Consider the following 14902-nt stretch of genomic DNA (forward strand, 5'->3'; position numbering starts at 1 on the left):
CAGACTTCTGCTCCGGCTTGTCCTCCAGCTTCGTGGTCAGCTCCAGTAACACTCGCCCTCGGTAGGCCACGCCCTCTCCCTGACGGACAGAAAGAGGTCTTTACAAAACGGTTATTACAATGACAATAGATTAAAGACACATTTTAATAATGCTTATTACTTTATTATTTTTTCTCACATCTATTCATTGTGTTTAAGTTCGGTATTTCTACACATGAAGATCCGGCTACATGTTGATATTATTATTACATTATTATTATTAAATTATTAATATTCTAATATTATTATTATTGCATTATTATATTATATTATTATATTACAATTATTACATTATTATTACTTTATTATATTATATTATTATATTAAAATTATTACATTATTATTATAATAATATTATTACATTATTATGTTATATTATTGTATTAAAACTATTACATTCTTATTTTTATTGTGTAGAATTTGATGGTTTAAAAAAAGTCTTATGTCAATAAAAAATAACTGTTTTTGGGTAAATAGTATCGGTGACATAAAACAAAGATAATATCGCGATTTTATAGATTATATAATACTAATTTTTTCTTTATACTAGTAACATTATATCTGCATTATACATATATATATATTTGTATATATATATACATATACAAAGTAAGAGAAATAAAGAATAATATAATTTCAAAAAATTCATGCAAAAAGTAAATGTAAATTTAAATTGTATATTTCTTTTAAAAAAATATTTCTCTTGCTTTGTATATTTTGACTGCAGCACAAAGGTAGACTCCTTGAAGATGAAAACATATATATATATACAGTATATATGTGTGTGTGTATACATATATGTTGTCCTAAATGGTCGTATTGAGAAGTTACCTTTCCGAGGTTGAGGGCTTCGTGCGGGTCGTTGAAGGCCGTGAACTCGCGGGCGCTGCCGTACAGGTTGACGAAGCACGGGCCGAACGTCGGCAGGAAGCCCAGACTGTCGTCAACTGGAGAGACGAGTCGGCGTGAGGACAGAAACGTGAAGCGTGACGATCAAGAGAACAACGATCAATTGATTGATGAAATCATGTGGCGTCGGACAAAATTGGATTCAGAGAGTTTCATCAGAATCGAGATAAGATGGAATGATCGAAAAAGGAAATTTGAATCACAAAAAATGGAAATAAACACACACAACATGTCAAAAGGTGTAGAGGGATGGTGGACGTACTGCCAGAGTGGACGGTCCGTGGAGTCAAGTCATCTGAATGCGAAGAGAGGAAGCGTGGTTCAGAATCACAGACAAGGTGTGAGAGTCAGAGGAGAAAAGGGAAAAAAACGGACGTCTTTGAACGCCCCGCAAACCCAAAACAAATGCACTTCACCACAACGCCAAAAAGAAAAGACCTGAAGACTCAAAGCAAAAGGATGGAGCTCGTTTCAAGGAAGTAACTTGAAACGAGGCGATGGTGCTGTTAGCATCAAGCGATGTGCTGATGACTCGGCATTATTCACACAGTCAAATGGAGACAGAGAACAATGAGCTCCAAAGAGCGCCGACTGGAGCGCAAGAACAAACCCAGTTCACTTCACGCCACGGAAACGGGGTCCATGCTTTGTTACGTTCACACGACCTTCAGCTCTCAAATGGGTTCAACTGGAGTCCAAGCTGCATTCTCTCTCCCGACCACCAGGAGGCGACTCCTCTGGTTGTATAGAAGTCTATAAGGTCTATCTACTACTGGTCCATCTACTACTGGTCTATCTACTACTGGTTTATCTACTACTGGTCCATCTACTACTGGTCCATCTACTACTGGTTTATCTACTATTGGTCCATCTACTACTGGTCCATCTACTACTGGTCCATCTACTCCTAGTCCATCTACTACTGGTCCATCTACTACTGGTCCATCTACTACTGGTCCATCTACTACTGGTCCATCTACTACTGGTTTATCTACTATTGGTCCATCTACTACTGGTCCATCTACTACTGGTTTATCTACTACTGGTCCATCTACTCCTAGTCCATCTACTACTGGTCCATCTACTACTGGTCCATCTACTACTGGTCCATCTACTACTGGTTTATCTACTACTGGTCCATCTACTACTGGTCCATCTACTACTGGTCCATCTACTACTGGTCCATCTACTACTGGTCAATCTACTACTGGTCCATCTACTACTGGTTTATCTACTACTGGTCCATCTACTACTGGTCCATCTACTACTGGTCCATCTACTACTGGTCTATCTACTACTGGTCCATCTACTACTGGTCCATCTACTACTGGTCTATCTACTACAGAACAGAACTGGACTGACCCAAACCAGGCAAGACGGGTTAGCTAGAAATGCGATGCAGTCCAAACCAGTCCAAACCAAACTGGTCTAGTCCAGTTCAGACCGGTTTGGACCAGCTACATACCGTCTATCTGTCCACCGGGGGCGGAGATCTTGGACATACAGAGGTGGGTGGTGCCGATGACGTCATTGTGACTCGCTCTGTCCCTGGAAAGAGAGAGAGAAGAAGAAGCAGCTCTGAAACGCCAACATGGTGGAATCAATTCAAATATATTATCTATATATGTAATATATAAATATATAACTTTTTTTTTATGTGGGGAGCTCTAAATTCAGGTCTTCTAAAAAAAACACAGATATCTTAGAAAAAAATATCATAGTGATGATGCTAGTTTCCAAAATTGTGAATAAATTATAATAATCTAAACTAAATACAGACATTAAGTTTAAATCTTAATTTTTTTGAGTTTTAAAAGAACAAAATAATAAGAGCCAGGATTCACCAGTCCAGAATCCTGATCCTCATCTTCTCACACATGGAGGGAAACTGGGAGGGGAAAAGAAAAGCATATATGATAAATTGATGAAGATGAAGATGAGGGGGAGATTAATCTCTGTAGCACAATAACGTTGCGTAACATTGTTGTTTGTGTCTCACCCGGATCGGCATCACCAGGCTCTGGTTCCACTGGGGGTTGGCGTTCTTCTCCAGGACCTTGGTGCACACCTGAAGAAGATACCGCGCACGTGACATGTTCAGGTTCTGCGGTTAACGTGGGGATTTTGAGATTTGGGGACTTTTTAAAAACGACGCACGGTTTTCCCGGCGAAGTGGACCTCCACCAGAGGATCCACCAGGTTCTTCCTGTTGCTGTCGAACCCGAAGATCTGCCTCATCCCGTCCACGAAGGCATCGTCCACTAGAGGCGGGACAAAGACGGTGATGAGAGAACACACACACACACACACACACACGAGAGTGAGACGCACTCTGCGGCAGGTCTTCGGCTCTGAAGATCCTCAGGGTGAACGTGGCTCCTCTCAGAGACAGGCCGGCCGGTCTCAGCAGGTTTCCCTCGATGTCCTCTTTGTCTTCCACACACTCGCGTTTGTCAGGCTGGAGGAGACGCACAAAAACAACAACACACACACGAGGGTTGTGTGTTAATAAAATCAGACTTGGAAATACAAAAAGGGAGAATTTTGTGATGGTTGCATGAAGACTTTCATGTTTATTTTCCTTAAAAAAATAACAGAGCTGTAGGTATACTGTAACAAAGGGACAAGTATTTCTTATTTTACACTTTAAGTTACTTTTCAAAGTAAAAGCACGACGAGATGCAGTAATAAATATATATAAAAGTATACAAAGTGTCTCAGATGTGATCCACATTGACAACACATGCAACATTAAAATGCTTTAATTAAAAATGTAACGAAAAATATATATTTCAATAAATAATACAAATTAATGAATAAAAGAAGTAATATGTATATATATGTATTTATATATTTAAATAACTTTTTTTATAAAAATGAAGAAAAAATTATAATTTAAAATAAATAAAACAAATAAATAAATAAAAATATATACATAGTTCTTTTTTTATTAATTTGTATTATTTATTTTAAATTATAATTATATATTTTTTAAATATTATTATATATATATTTTGAAAATGTTCACATAGTCAGTGGTGATTGTTTCTTGAATAAAAGTGTAAACTCGTTAGGCTGCTAGCCTTTAGCATGTTAGCATTATTTTAACGCACTGAATCCATCAAACTCGATTCAGCCAATCAGACTCACCGGTGGCTCGTCGCCGGCCGCCAACACCAGCAGGCTGACCTTCAGGTAACCTTTGACCCCGGCGGAGAGGTCGTCGGGGTCACACAGCAGCAGCCACTTCCTCAAGAAGCAGTGTCCTGGAACAGAGAGCGAGAGAGAGGGGGCGGGGCTTAAACCGTTCTAACCAATGATGTGCCGGGACCAAGATCTGAAAAAGATTCTCTGCTCCTTTGAGTTAAAATACCCCAAAAAACATATAAATATACTCACTGTGCTCGTTGTAGACGGTGCCCACATCCAACTGGAAGACATATTACAATATTTTACATATTTTATGCACTATATAGTTAAATTAATGAACTTAAGTACATGACTCAACCAGTGTACATCTTAGCTATTGTACTTATATTAATATTCATCCTCCACGACATCTTAGAGGTACATATTTTACTTTTTACTACATTTTTCTGACAGTTTTTCCTTCATTTCCTGTCCAGGTAAAACCTCGTATCTCCAGATGTGTTGATGTTGAACGTCATAAATTATCCTCCTTCTTATTTATGATAAATAAACTCTTTGAATTAAAAAGCATCATCACAAAGACGCTACAAAAACTGGATGATTTTATAGAATATGATGTTAATTAAACCATAAAGAAGCTCAAAAGCAACAGTAAAAGTACTCGTACTTACTTTAAGTACTTTACGTACATTTAGTTGATAACATTTGCATATATTTAACTAAATCGAGGTTTTTAATGCAGGACTATTCATACTTTGACTGCATATATCGAAGTACTTTCTTATCTTTTGGTCCTCTACCTTGAATTCACCGATCACAGCGTCGTTCCTGAGCGAGCGGGAGTCACACACCTGTATGGAGAGAGTTCCCCTTCATGGTCAAAATCAGACCTCCGGAAGAAACATTCAAAACCAGAGACAGAACCGGACTCACGGTGATGAAGACGGGCTCGTCGAAGAGGTCCGCCGGCGTCTCGAAGAAGTTGAGGAAGAAGGTCTGCGGAGAGGAAGACGCTCAGCTGCGGTCTGACGGAGGGCAACTTGTTTCCCGTGAAATTAATCTAAACCTTTTTCCCTCGTTCACCTCGTCGAAGTACGGGCTGCTGCCCTTCCGGATGCGGGTCCTCTTGCTCTGCCCGGCGACCGTTACCTTGACAACGGGCTGGATGTTGATGCCCGGCAACTGGCGGCCCTCGATGATGCGCACGCGCACCTGGACGGGAAGACACGCGAGACCTTTAGAGCGGACAATTTACAATGGACTATTCGAAAAATATAAATATATATAAATATATATATATATAATAAACACAAATAATAATACATTTAAAATTAAAAATTAGCTATAGAGTGTGATATTAATATGTTTATTTATGAGATCTGAACTCTTTGTATGAGCCTGATACAGGTTATGTGTTGTGTAATATTCCTAGATCACCACACGGTGGCGCTGTGAGCTAAAACTCAGGGTCTTAGAGTCTGACATGTATTCATTTGTGTCTCTGAACCTATAATTATACATCAATCCTCTTTATCTGCCACAAACAACCAGTGCCAGTAAATTATTCACCATCAAAATTAATATTAAATTAAAAGTTTCATACATTATCGTCAACTTTAAAAGCCCGAGCTTTATTATAATTTACATTAAATAAAATTAAAATACTTTATTCATGCTTTTGATGTGTAATAATTGTATATAAAAGTATTATTATTTTGATTTGTAATAATTATATATTTATATATATCATATATATATCTATATATTATTTTACATTTTTTTATGTATTATTTATTTGAAAATATTTTCTTTCTTCATTTTTATTCAAAAATAAATGTATATACTGTATATATATATATATTTATTACTTATTAATTTGTATCATTTATTTGAAATTATTTTCTTTCTTAATTTTTATTTAAAAAAGTAGCACAAATATAAATATATATATAAATATATGTTCCTTTTTTACTTATTAATTTGTATTATATATTTTAAATACTTTTGGTATTATTAAATATGTATTATCTGAAGGAAGCCATGTATTGGGATGTTTCTCCGTACATTTACTCTGGAGTTGTTTTACCTTATTAACCTGATAATGACGTCAGCGTTATGATTTATATTTATAATGAAAACAGGCACAAAAACAATTTAATAAAGATATTTAAAAACTGCTTCTCCACGACTGATGGCCTCCACCTTCCCTTAAATACTGATATGCTCCACCTGTAGGTCCTGAGGCTTGTTGGCCAGCGGCTTCGTCTGACCGCTGGCTCCCCTCCTCCTCTTCCTCAGGCCCCCGTGGGCGTTGTAGGCCGGCGGCGAGCGCTTGGGGGTCTGTGCCGTGGGGGACTCGAGGCCCGAGGGCCCCCCCTGAGGCCCCGTGGCGGCCATGGAGCGCCCGTCGTCGGGCCCCTGGTCCTCCGCCGGCTCCAGCATGATCATGCTCTCCGTGTCCTCCTCGCCCAGCGTGTCCAGAGAAATCACTGCCAGCCCATAAATATACGAATGTTAAACGGCGTTGGCTCATTTAACACGTTTATTTATGAATGAAGCGGTGGGTTTTACCCGTGAGGGTGTCCAGCTCCACGTTGGGGTTGTTGATATTATGGGATGGAGCTTCAGGATGCGGAGGAGGCTGATACATCGCAGCCGATCCCGGAGGAGGCACATAGGAAACCTGCAGGGTCAGCGTGGCCTTCAGGGAACACAGGAAAGCACAGTTATGTACACACACAATGAATGTAAACACACATGACATCATTTCCACTTCTATCCAAACACATTATGCAGATGAGTCCTTAAAAACTGCATTTTCTGATAATATTTGTGTAATTTTACTAGAAAGGGTGCGAGTACTTTTCCCACCACGAGTGAAAAACATATAAAAACATATTAAGAGACTGAAAAGATCATTAAAAGCTATTTTTGGTTTAATATTTACTATATTAGATATATATATATATATAAATACATATATATAATTTACAAAATGTATAAAAACATATATAAGTATATATATAAATAACTATATATATAAATATATATATATATATAATTTACAACATGTACGGTATATCTATAAATATATATATGAATAAATATATAATATATATATATATAATTTACAACATATATATATATATATATATATAAGAAAACTCAAATATCCTATCTCTAAATATTAGAATATCATGAAAAGTATACTGTAGGGGGTAAACAAAATCACTTGATTGTTCTAATTAAAATCAAACACCTGCAAGGGTTTCCTGAGCCTTGACAAACACTCAGCTGTTATAAAACTTTTTTTTTACTTGGTCTGAGGAAATATTAAAATTTTATGAGATAGGATTTTAGAGTTTTTGTGTAGCCATGCAAATCAATAATATATAAAGAATAAAAATATGCAATATTCAGTTGTTGATGAATAATGAATCCAGAATGCATTTTTTTTTTTTTTTTTTTGCACAAGAAAAAATAAAGAACACAATATTCATTTCTATTTGAGACAGAGAGAGAGAGAGAGAGAGAGAGAGAGAGAGAGGAGAATGGTTGACTCTATTTAAAGATCCAGACAGGAAGCTGTGATTCATGACACAATGAGACTGTCAATTAATCTGTCTGTGCTTCATTCGGTGTGTGTGTGTGTGTGTGTGTGTGTGTATGTGTGCGTGTGCGTGTGCGTGTGTGTGTGTGTGTGTGTGTGTATGTGTGTGCGTGTGCATGTGTGTGTGAGTGCTCTCACCCCCGTGATGTTCCTCTTGGTGTCCATCAGCGACACGGTGAAGGTGGCGGCCAAGTTGGGAGAGTTGAGAACGTCTCTGAGAGCCAGCCGGGTTTCCCCCAGGAACCTGAACACACACACACACACACACACACACAAACACACACACACACAAAGAGCACATCATGACCACAATGAGAGGGTGACCCTCCATCTCGATGGAGCGGAACGGTCCATATAAAATATAGGAAGAGGGGTGTTTTTCCTAGAACAAGCCCGTGACCCCCCCCACCCCCACACACACACACACACACACCTGTTCCTGCCCATCTTCTCGTGGTCCTTCACCACGCAGTGCAGCTCGGCCCCGGGCTCCAGGGGGGCCCCCTTCAGGTCCCACTCGAAGCCCTGAGGAGGAAACACCAACACGCGTCACGATGACGTCGTAGTGAGTCGTGCGTTCAGGTAACCATGGTTACCCTCTCCACCGTTGACTCCATGCCGTCAGTGGACGTCTCCACTACGACTCGAGATGAAAGACGTATTTTCACAATAAAAGCCTCTTACGGGTTTTTTATGAGCACTGATCCCCAGGAAAAAGTTGTAAACGATTTTTTTTTTTAAACTAATATATCCGGCCGTCTCCCCATAAATAAAGTTGTGTGACGCACCTCGTTCCACACGGGGTTACAGTTGTTCTTCACCACCTTCGTCTTCTTCTTACACCCTGAAGGAGAAAGAGTTGGAGTTATGAAACAGTGGGTGTGTGTGTGTGTCTGTGTGTATTAGCGTGTGTGTGTACATATGTGTGTGTGTGCATGTGTGTGCATGTGTGTGTATGCGTGTGTGTGCATGTGTGTACATGTGTGTGTGTGTGCGTGTGTCTGTGTGTATTAGCGTGTGTGTGTACATATGTGTGTGTGTGCATGTGTGTACATGTGTGTGTATGCGTGTGTGTATGCGTGTGTGTGTGCATGTGTGTATATGTGTGTATATGTGTGTGTGGATGCGTTTGTGTACATGTGTGTGTATCATCCTGTATGGGTCAGAGTTCTGGTTCTCTGAACAGGAAGTGAGACGCTTTGATTGGTTTAAAAAATGCTTCATAAATAAGACTTGATTGATTGATTAATTGATTAATTGATTGAACAATAATGATCTGATCCATACAATTGTTAATTATAAAAAATAAGAACTTGTTTTCATAAACACAAATGATGTGTTCTCCATACACCCAAGACTGTTTCACACCTTTCCTGTTTTCTCCACAGTCATCACCCAATGTGAGAACACACACACACACACACACACACACACAAACAAGTACACACCAGTTCTCACGCAATCGCCTACGAAGGTGAACCTCCGCTCTTGGAAGATATCTTGGAAAACAACCCCTCCCTTCACCAGGGGGTCAAGTGTGTGTGTGTGTGTGTGTGTGTGTGTGTGTGTGTGTGTGTGTGTGTGTGTGTGTGTGTGTGCGTGACCCAAGGGCTGTTACCTGAGCTATAGCATCTCAGAGACAGGAAGTGGCACACCGTTAACTTCCTGCTCGGCTCGGCACTGTTTCTGTCATGAGCCGAGAATAGACGCCATGTGGCCCACCGGGCCGAGGGTCACGGGGGGGGGGGGGGGGGTATGTTTAGACTCGGGCGTTGTGTGTGTGTGTGTGTGTGTGTGTGTCGATGTGTCTGAGGTGAGTTTAAAAGGTACAAATATGAAGATATTTCATGGCTTTAAATAATGTCAATGCTACCGTACCATACGTATGACTCCTCTGGTTGTATAGAAGTCTATGCTTCATGTATTAACGCTGCATTCTCTCTCCTGACCACCAGGGGGTGACTCCTCTGGTTGTATAGAAGTATATGCTTCATGTATTAACGCTGCATTCTCTCTCCTGACCACCAGGGGGCAACTCCTCTGGTTGTATAGAAGTCTCTATAATGACTCTACTTATCTCTTGATGTATTCCCTCAGCAAACATTGTAAACATGAGTGTGTGTGTGTGTGTGTGTGTGTGTGTGTGTGTGTGTGTGTGTGTGTGTGTGTGTCTCCAGGCTAAACATCACTTGTTGTTCCCTCTCCGGCTCCAGCAGGACATCCTGAAGAACACGTTGTTGTTGTTTAATCAACAGAGAACATCACAACGTGTGGATGTTCTGTCAGAAAACAGGACGCACCAATACTTTAAAGGATTTTAGGGGGTTTAAAAAAAATATTTAGACATCATCAAAAGTGTTTTTCATCCTCAGTTCCAGTTGGAGATGTTTCCTCTCTCAGTCTCTCTCTGTCTTTTCTCTCTGAATCTGTAATTCCTATCAATGATCATAGCATCTTTTTTTCTGGAGAGGAACCACGAGTAATGTTCTGCAAGTCCAAGTCAAGTCTTAAATCTCATCTGTATTTCTATATTTATTTTTATTTTTATATTCATTTTTATATTTCTTTATACATTTGTATTACATTTTTTATTTTATATTCATTTTTACTTTTTTATATATATTTCCTATATTTTTATTTATTTGGTTCTTATATTTATTTTATTCTTTGTTTTATATTCCTTTTTTCTATATTATTTCAATGTTTTTATGTATCAAGTTTTAAAATTTGTACATCTTTAAAAAAATATATTTTCAAATGTTTTAATTTTAATATCATTTTTTTCTCTTTTTTTTCTTCAAATTTTATTTTATTATGTATCCATTATTTATATATATATAATGGATGAATGACATTATCTCAATGTTTTTTGTATTCATTTCTTTTCTTTTTAAAAAATGTTAAAAATTTAAAAATGTTACATCTTTACATTAAAAAATTAAAACGTGTACAAATTTGAATATCACATTATATTTCTTCTTTTTTTATCCATTATTTATTTTCTATCCATTATTTATTTTATTTTATTATTATTATTATTTTAAAACAAGCTATTGGAACGCAATGTAAAAATTAAAATTAAAAGTAAATAATGTATTAACTTTAGTGTCCAGTCCTGTTTCCAGGTGAGGTCTTAGGTCTCTGAGGAGGAGGAGGTACCTTCTCCTCATTACACTTGCACACTTGTACACTTGCACACTTGTGTCGTATTTTCAAACGGTGGTATTTCTACTGAGGACCTCGTCCAGCAGCAGGAAACCTTCAGGACAAAGACAGGAAGTCCACATGGAGGAGGACCTGGACCCTGAACCCACCACCCACTGACTGAAAACCAGGACCCTGAACCCACCACCCACTGACGGAAAACCAGGACTCCAAGTCACCTCCCAACGCGCCATTTGGCATCCCAAAGTCAAACCGAATGTACCACATTTGAACGGTTAAAGGTTAAGGTTAAAGTTAAAGGTTAAAGTTAAAGGTTAAGTTTAAGTACTTTAAGAGACGAGGCTGGAAGAAAACTTCATGATTCCTACAATTTGTCTGAAACCAGTTTTTATTTCATTTTCTATTAAAACGTAGACGTGTCCTGCGGCGCTGCTCCCCGTCTCGGTGGGTAAAGACTCGGAGTGTTTTCCCCGGAGCAGAAACACAACTCAGCTTCATTAACAATAAAACTTATAGACTTTAAAACGTCTTAATCCGACTTAAGCTTCAGAAGCGGCTCAGCAGCCGGAAGACGTCTGATGAAACTTTGTGAATGCGATGTGAGAAGCTCTGGAGACGAGCGGACGGACGTGTGGGAGGAAGACGCTTCTCCACACGACCGAGTGGGAAAAAGAGGTTCACATTTTCTAAAAGGTGAAGTTATTGGGTATGAAATGAATGTTTTGTAATTTCCCACGCTGCCTCTTACCTCTGAACGTGACGCCGGCCAGAGGGTCAGAGTGCTTCAGGTTGTTGGCTCGCTGGAGGACGCAGCGCAGCATGGCTGATCCAGGACCAGCACTCACACACACAGGGAGAGATGGGCCTCCTCCTCCTCCTCTTCTTCTTCTTCTTCTCCTCTTCTTCTTTCTTCTTCTTCTTCTTCTTCTTGTTCTTCTCCTTCTCCTTCTTCTTCCTCTTCCTTCTCCTTCTTCTTCTTGTTCTTCTTCTTCTCTTCTTCTCCTCTTTTCTTCTTCCTTCTCCTTCTTCTCCTTCTCCTTTTTCTTCTTCCTCTTCTTCTTCTTCTTCTTCTTCTTCTTTTTCTTCTCCTCTTATTCACCTCTTCTTCTTCTTCTTCCTTCTCCTCCTGTTTCTTCTTCTTCCTCCTCCTCTTCTTCTCCTTCTTCTTCCTCCTTCTCCTTCTTCTTGTTCTTCTTCTTCCTCCTCCTTCTTCTTCCTCCTTCTCCTCCTTCTTCCTCCTCTTCTTCTTCTTCTTCTTCTTTTTAAGAAGTAGCTTTAATCCTTGAGGGGGTAAACATGGTGAGCGATGAGTTCTCCGGAGCTCCGGCTTCAAAATAAAAGCTCGGTGTCTGGGGGAAGAGGGCCGGACCCTCGCCTCGCGTCCAGAGGAAACCTCATCACTTCCTGTTCTCGTTTCCTCTCCTGTCTCCTTGTCGTTTCCTTATCTCGGGCCCACATCTCTCCCGCTCTCCACCTCTTTGTTTATTCGTTTTATTTTAATCCCATTCTTGTGGAGGAGCGGTGGTCAGCTCGGGGAGATTTATGATTTATATTTAGAGTTGTCGTTTATTCCTGGTTCATTTTGTTTTTATTTATTTATTTATATGATGGTTTTGATCCGCTGGTCCGAGACCAGTTCTCCTGGGATAACGACCTCGGCCAATCAGGAGCCAGTGAGGTCACACGGACACTGGCCTACAGGCGCACGACGAGAGAGCGCCCCCTGCAGGCCGGACCAGGCGCCGCACTCACACTGTGTACCAGAGGAAGTATTTATATTTATATATACTTTTAAAAAACTATTGATACATATAAACATATTTATATTTTGAAAAATCTATATATGAATTTAAAAAACACTATTTTCCTCAACCTAAGCCTTAAAAAAAAAACTCTTCTTCTTCTTCTCCTCCTTCTCTTCTTCTTTCCCTTCTTATTCTCCTCCTCCCTCTTCTCCTCCTCCTTCTTATACTCCTCCTTCTTTTTCATCATCTTCTTCTTCATCATCTTGTTCTTCTTCTCCTCCTTCTTCATATGTGTCTGTGTATGTATCTGTGTGTGTGTGTATCTGTATGTGTATCTGTGTGTGTGTGTGTCTGTGTATGTGTGTATGTGTGTGTGTCTGTGTATCTTTGTGTATGTGTGTGTGTATCTGTGTGTGTGTGTATCTGTGTGTGTGTGTGTGTATCTGTGTGTCCTATATATTACACAGGGAAACTTTTGTGCCTCCCAATATTCGACGTGTCACGAGTTCATGACTCAACTCTTTTACTTCTTAACACCTAGAACTTCCTGTCAAAAACTGAAGTTTATTTTGAAAATATTGATTATTTATATGTATTGACTTTCAGTATAAAAGCCCGTTGGTGAGGATTATATATATTATATGTTTAGATTATTATAAATGTAAAATCAGGATGTTACTGTTCTATATATATATAAATATATATATAATATTTTTAGATTATTGTGATTTTACTGTTTTGTTTCTCTGCAGATGAATAAGATGATTATCTATGAATCCACTGATTGCTGAACATATGTTTGTGTGACCATTCTCCTCCTCCTCTTCCTCTTCTTCTCCTCCTCTTCCACCCCATTCCTCGTCCGTCTGCTTCCTTATCTTCTTACTCCTCTTCTTCTCCTCCTTATCCCCCTCCTCCTCCTTCATCCTCTTCTTTTCCTCCTCTTCCTCGTCTCCTTCTTCTTCTTAATCGTCTTCCTTGTCTCCTTCTTCTCCTCCTCCTTCGTCTTCTTTCCTCTTCTCTTCCTTCTCCTTCCTTCTTCTCTCTCTCCCTCTCTCTCTCCCTCTCTCCCCCTCTCTCTCTCCCCCCCTAAACAGACTGGTAGCGGTGACAGACCGGTGGAGACTTTCCCTTTATAACCTCTCAGCTGTTAGAGAGCGGAGGAGTGGTTGAGTGTTGAGATCAATCCTGAGCCATCCCAGAGTACACACACACACTCACACACACACTCTCTCACACACACACACACACACACACACACTCCTACCTTCATAGGTGACGGTGCAGTAGGAATCGCTGATGTCATCGTCCGGCGTTTGCAGACGCTCTGCACACAGAATGAACCCACGCAGCATGCCTCACACACACACACACACACACACAGAGACACACACACACTCAAACAGACATACAGTAGATTTCTGTCAAATGTCCCGGAGAGACACGGTGAGGTCCATTTATGGGCGTCAGTATTTCCAGAAAATATCTTCAAAATGAAGGAGAGAGAGAGAGAAAGAGAGAGAGAGAAAGAGAGAGAGGAAAAGCAGTCGAGAGACACAGAGGACTGAGAGGGACTGAGAGACCAGAGCTGCAGCTCTCAGCTGTCTCTCTCTCTCTCTCTCTCTATCTCACACACACACACACCACAGAGCACGGTTCACTAGCTGACTCATGCACACACACACACACACACACACAGTCCTTTCAATCACAACATGTTTAAAGGGCCAGCAACAAACACACACACAAGCACACGCACACGAACATGCACACACACGCCCAAACACACATGGGCGAGCGCACACACACACACACACACACACAGTGGCCTTCATTCTTCGTGCCACACATGCCTTCACACAATTAACAATCCAAACTCTGCCAACTTATACCAACACACGTGGGGAGCTCACACACACACACACACACACACACACACACACACACACACACACACACACAAAGACAAAGGGTAAGACTGTGTGTGTTAAAATGTGCTTGTCGGAGCAGATTGTTGCAGTGAGGTGGAGAGCGGGGCGTTCAGGGTCTTCAGGAGTTTATAACGTGTGATGATGTCCCGGAACAAAGCAGCTCGGGGGAGGGGCCTCTATTTATAGCCCCACCCACTGGGCTTCAGTCATCTGCATATTTAAGGAGTGAGTGTGTGCGTGTGTCTGGTTGAACAGCGCCCTCTGTCGGCCATGTGCAGTACAGCAGCCCAGCAGAAATCTGAGCTGCGCATCGACGCCAACTTTGCGTCTAGATTTAGAACTCATTAAAAAAA

The 14902-nt window shown here is 40.2% G+C and overlaps 1 protein-coding gene across 6 annotated transcripts in view; it reads right to left on the minus strand.

The window, feature by feature from the left end:
* dysf (dysferlin, limb girdle muscular dystrophy 2B (autosomal recessive)) overlaps nucleotides 1-14151 on the minus strand; it is a 57708-nt gene extending 43557 nt beyond the window's left edge. For 2 of the 6 annotated variants that reach the window (XM_056443194.1, XM_056443190.1), the window contains exons 1-19: nucleotides 13886-14151; nucleotides 8497-8552; nucleotides 8142-8233; nucleotides 7847-7952; nucleotides 6670-6799; nucleotides 6328-6587; nucleotides 5182-5310; nucleotides 5032-5094; nucleotides 4899-4949; nucleotides 4348-4378; nucleotides 4099-4214; nucleotides 3280-3406; nucleotides 3106-3209; nucleotides 2948-3016; nucleotides 2793-2836; nucleotides 2414-2496; nucleotides 1211-1243; nucleotides 871-986; nucleotides 1-79 (exon numbers count right to left, since the gene is read on the minus strand). The exon at nucleotides 1-79 is cut by the window's left edge and continues 35 nt beyond it. In XM_056443194.1, coding sequence (XP_056299169.1) covers nucleotides 1-79; nucleotides 871-986; nucleotides 1211-1243; nucleotides 2414-2496; nucleotides 2793-2836; nucleotides 2948-3016; nucleotides 3106-3209; nucleotides 3280-3406; nucleotides 4099-4214; nucleotides 4348-4378; nucleotides 4899-4949; nucleotides 5032-5094; nucleotides 5182-5310; nucleotides 6328-6587; nucleotides 6670-6799; nucleotides 7847-7952; nucleotides 8142-8233; nucleotides 8497-8552; nucleotides 13886-13973 — 1777 coding nt within the window. In that variant the 5' untranslated portion in view covers nucleotides 13974-14151. Of the gene's footprint in view, nucleotides 80-870; nucleotides 987-1210; nucleotides 1244-2413; nucleotides 2497-2792; nucleotides 2837-2947; nucleotides 3017-3105; nucleotides 3210-3279; nucleotides 3407-4098; nucleotides 4215-4347; nucleotides 4379-4898; nucleotides 4950-5031; nucleotides 5095-5181; nucleotides 5311-6327; nucleotides 6588-6669; nucleotides 6800-7846; nucleotides 7953-8141; nucleotides 8234-8496; nucleotides 8553-11621; nucleotides 12753-13885 lie in introns of those variants that run through there. The other 4 variants (XM_056443196.1, XM_056443193.1, XM_056443191.1 and 1 more) reach the window with 3 other exon arrangements.
* Nucleotides 14152-14902: the final 751 nt, after the last annotated feature.

The sequence above is a fragment of the Pseudoliparis swirei genome, chromosome 21, assembly GCF_029220125.1.
Source record: "Pseudoliparis swirei isolate HS2019 ecotype Mariana Trench chromosome 21, NWPU_hadal_v1, whole genome shotgun sequence".
Classification (NCBI taxonomy): domain Eukaryota; kingdom Metazoa; phylum Chordata; class Actinopteri; order Perciformes; family Liparidae; genus Pseudoliparis; species Pseudoliparis swirei.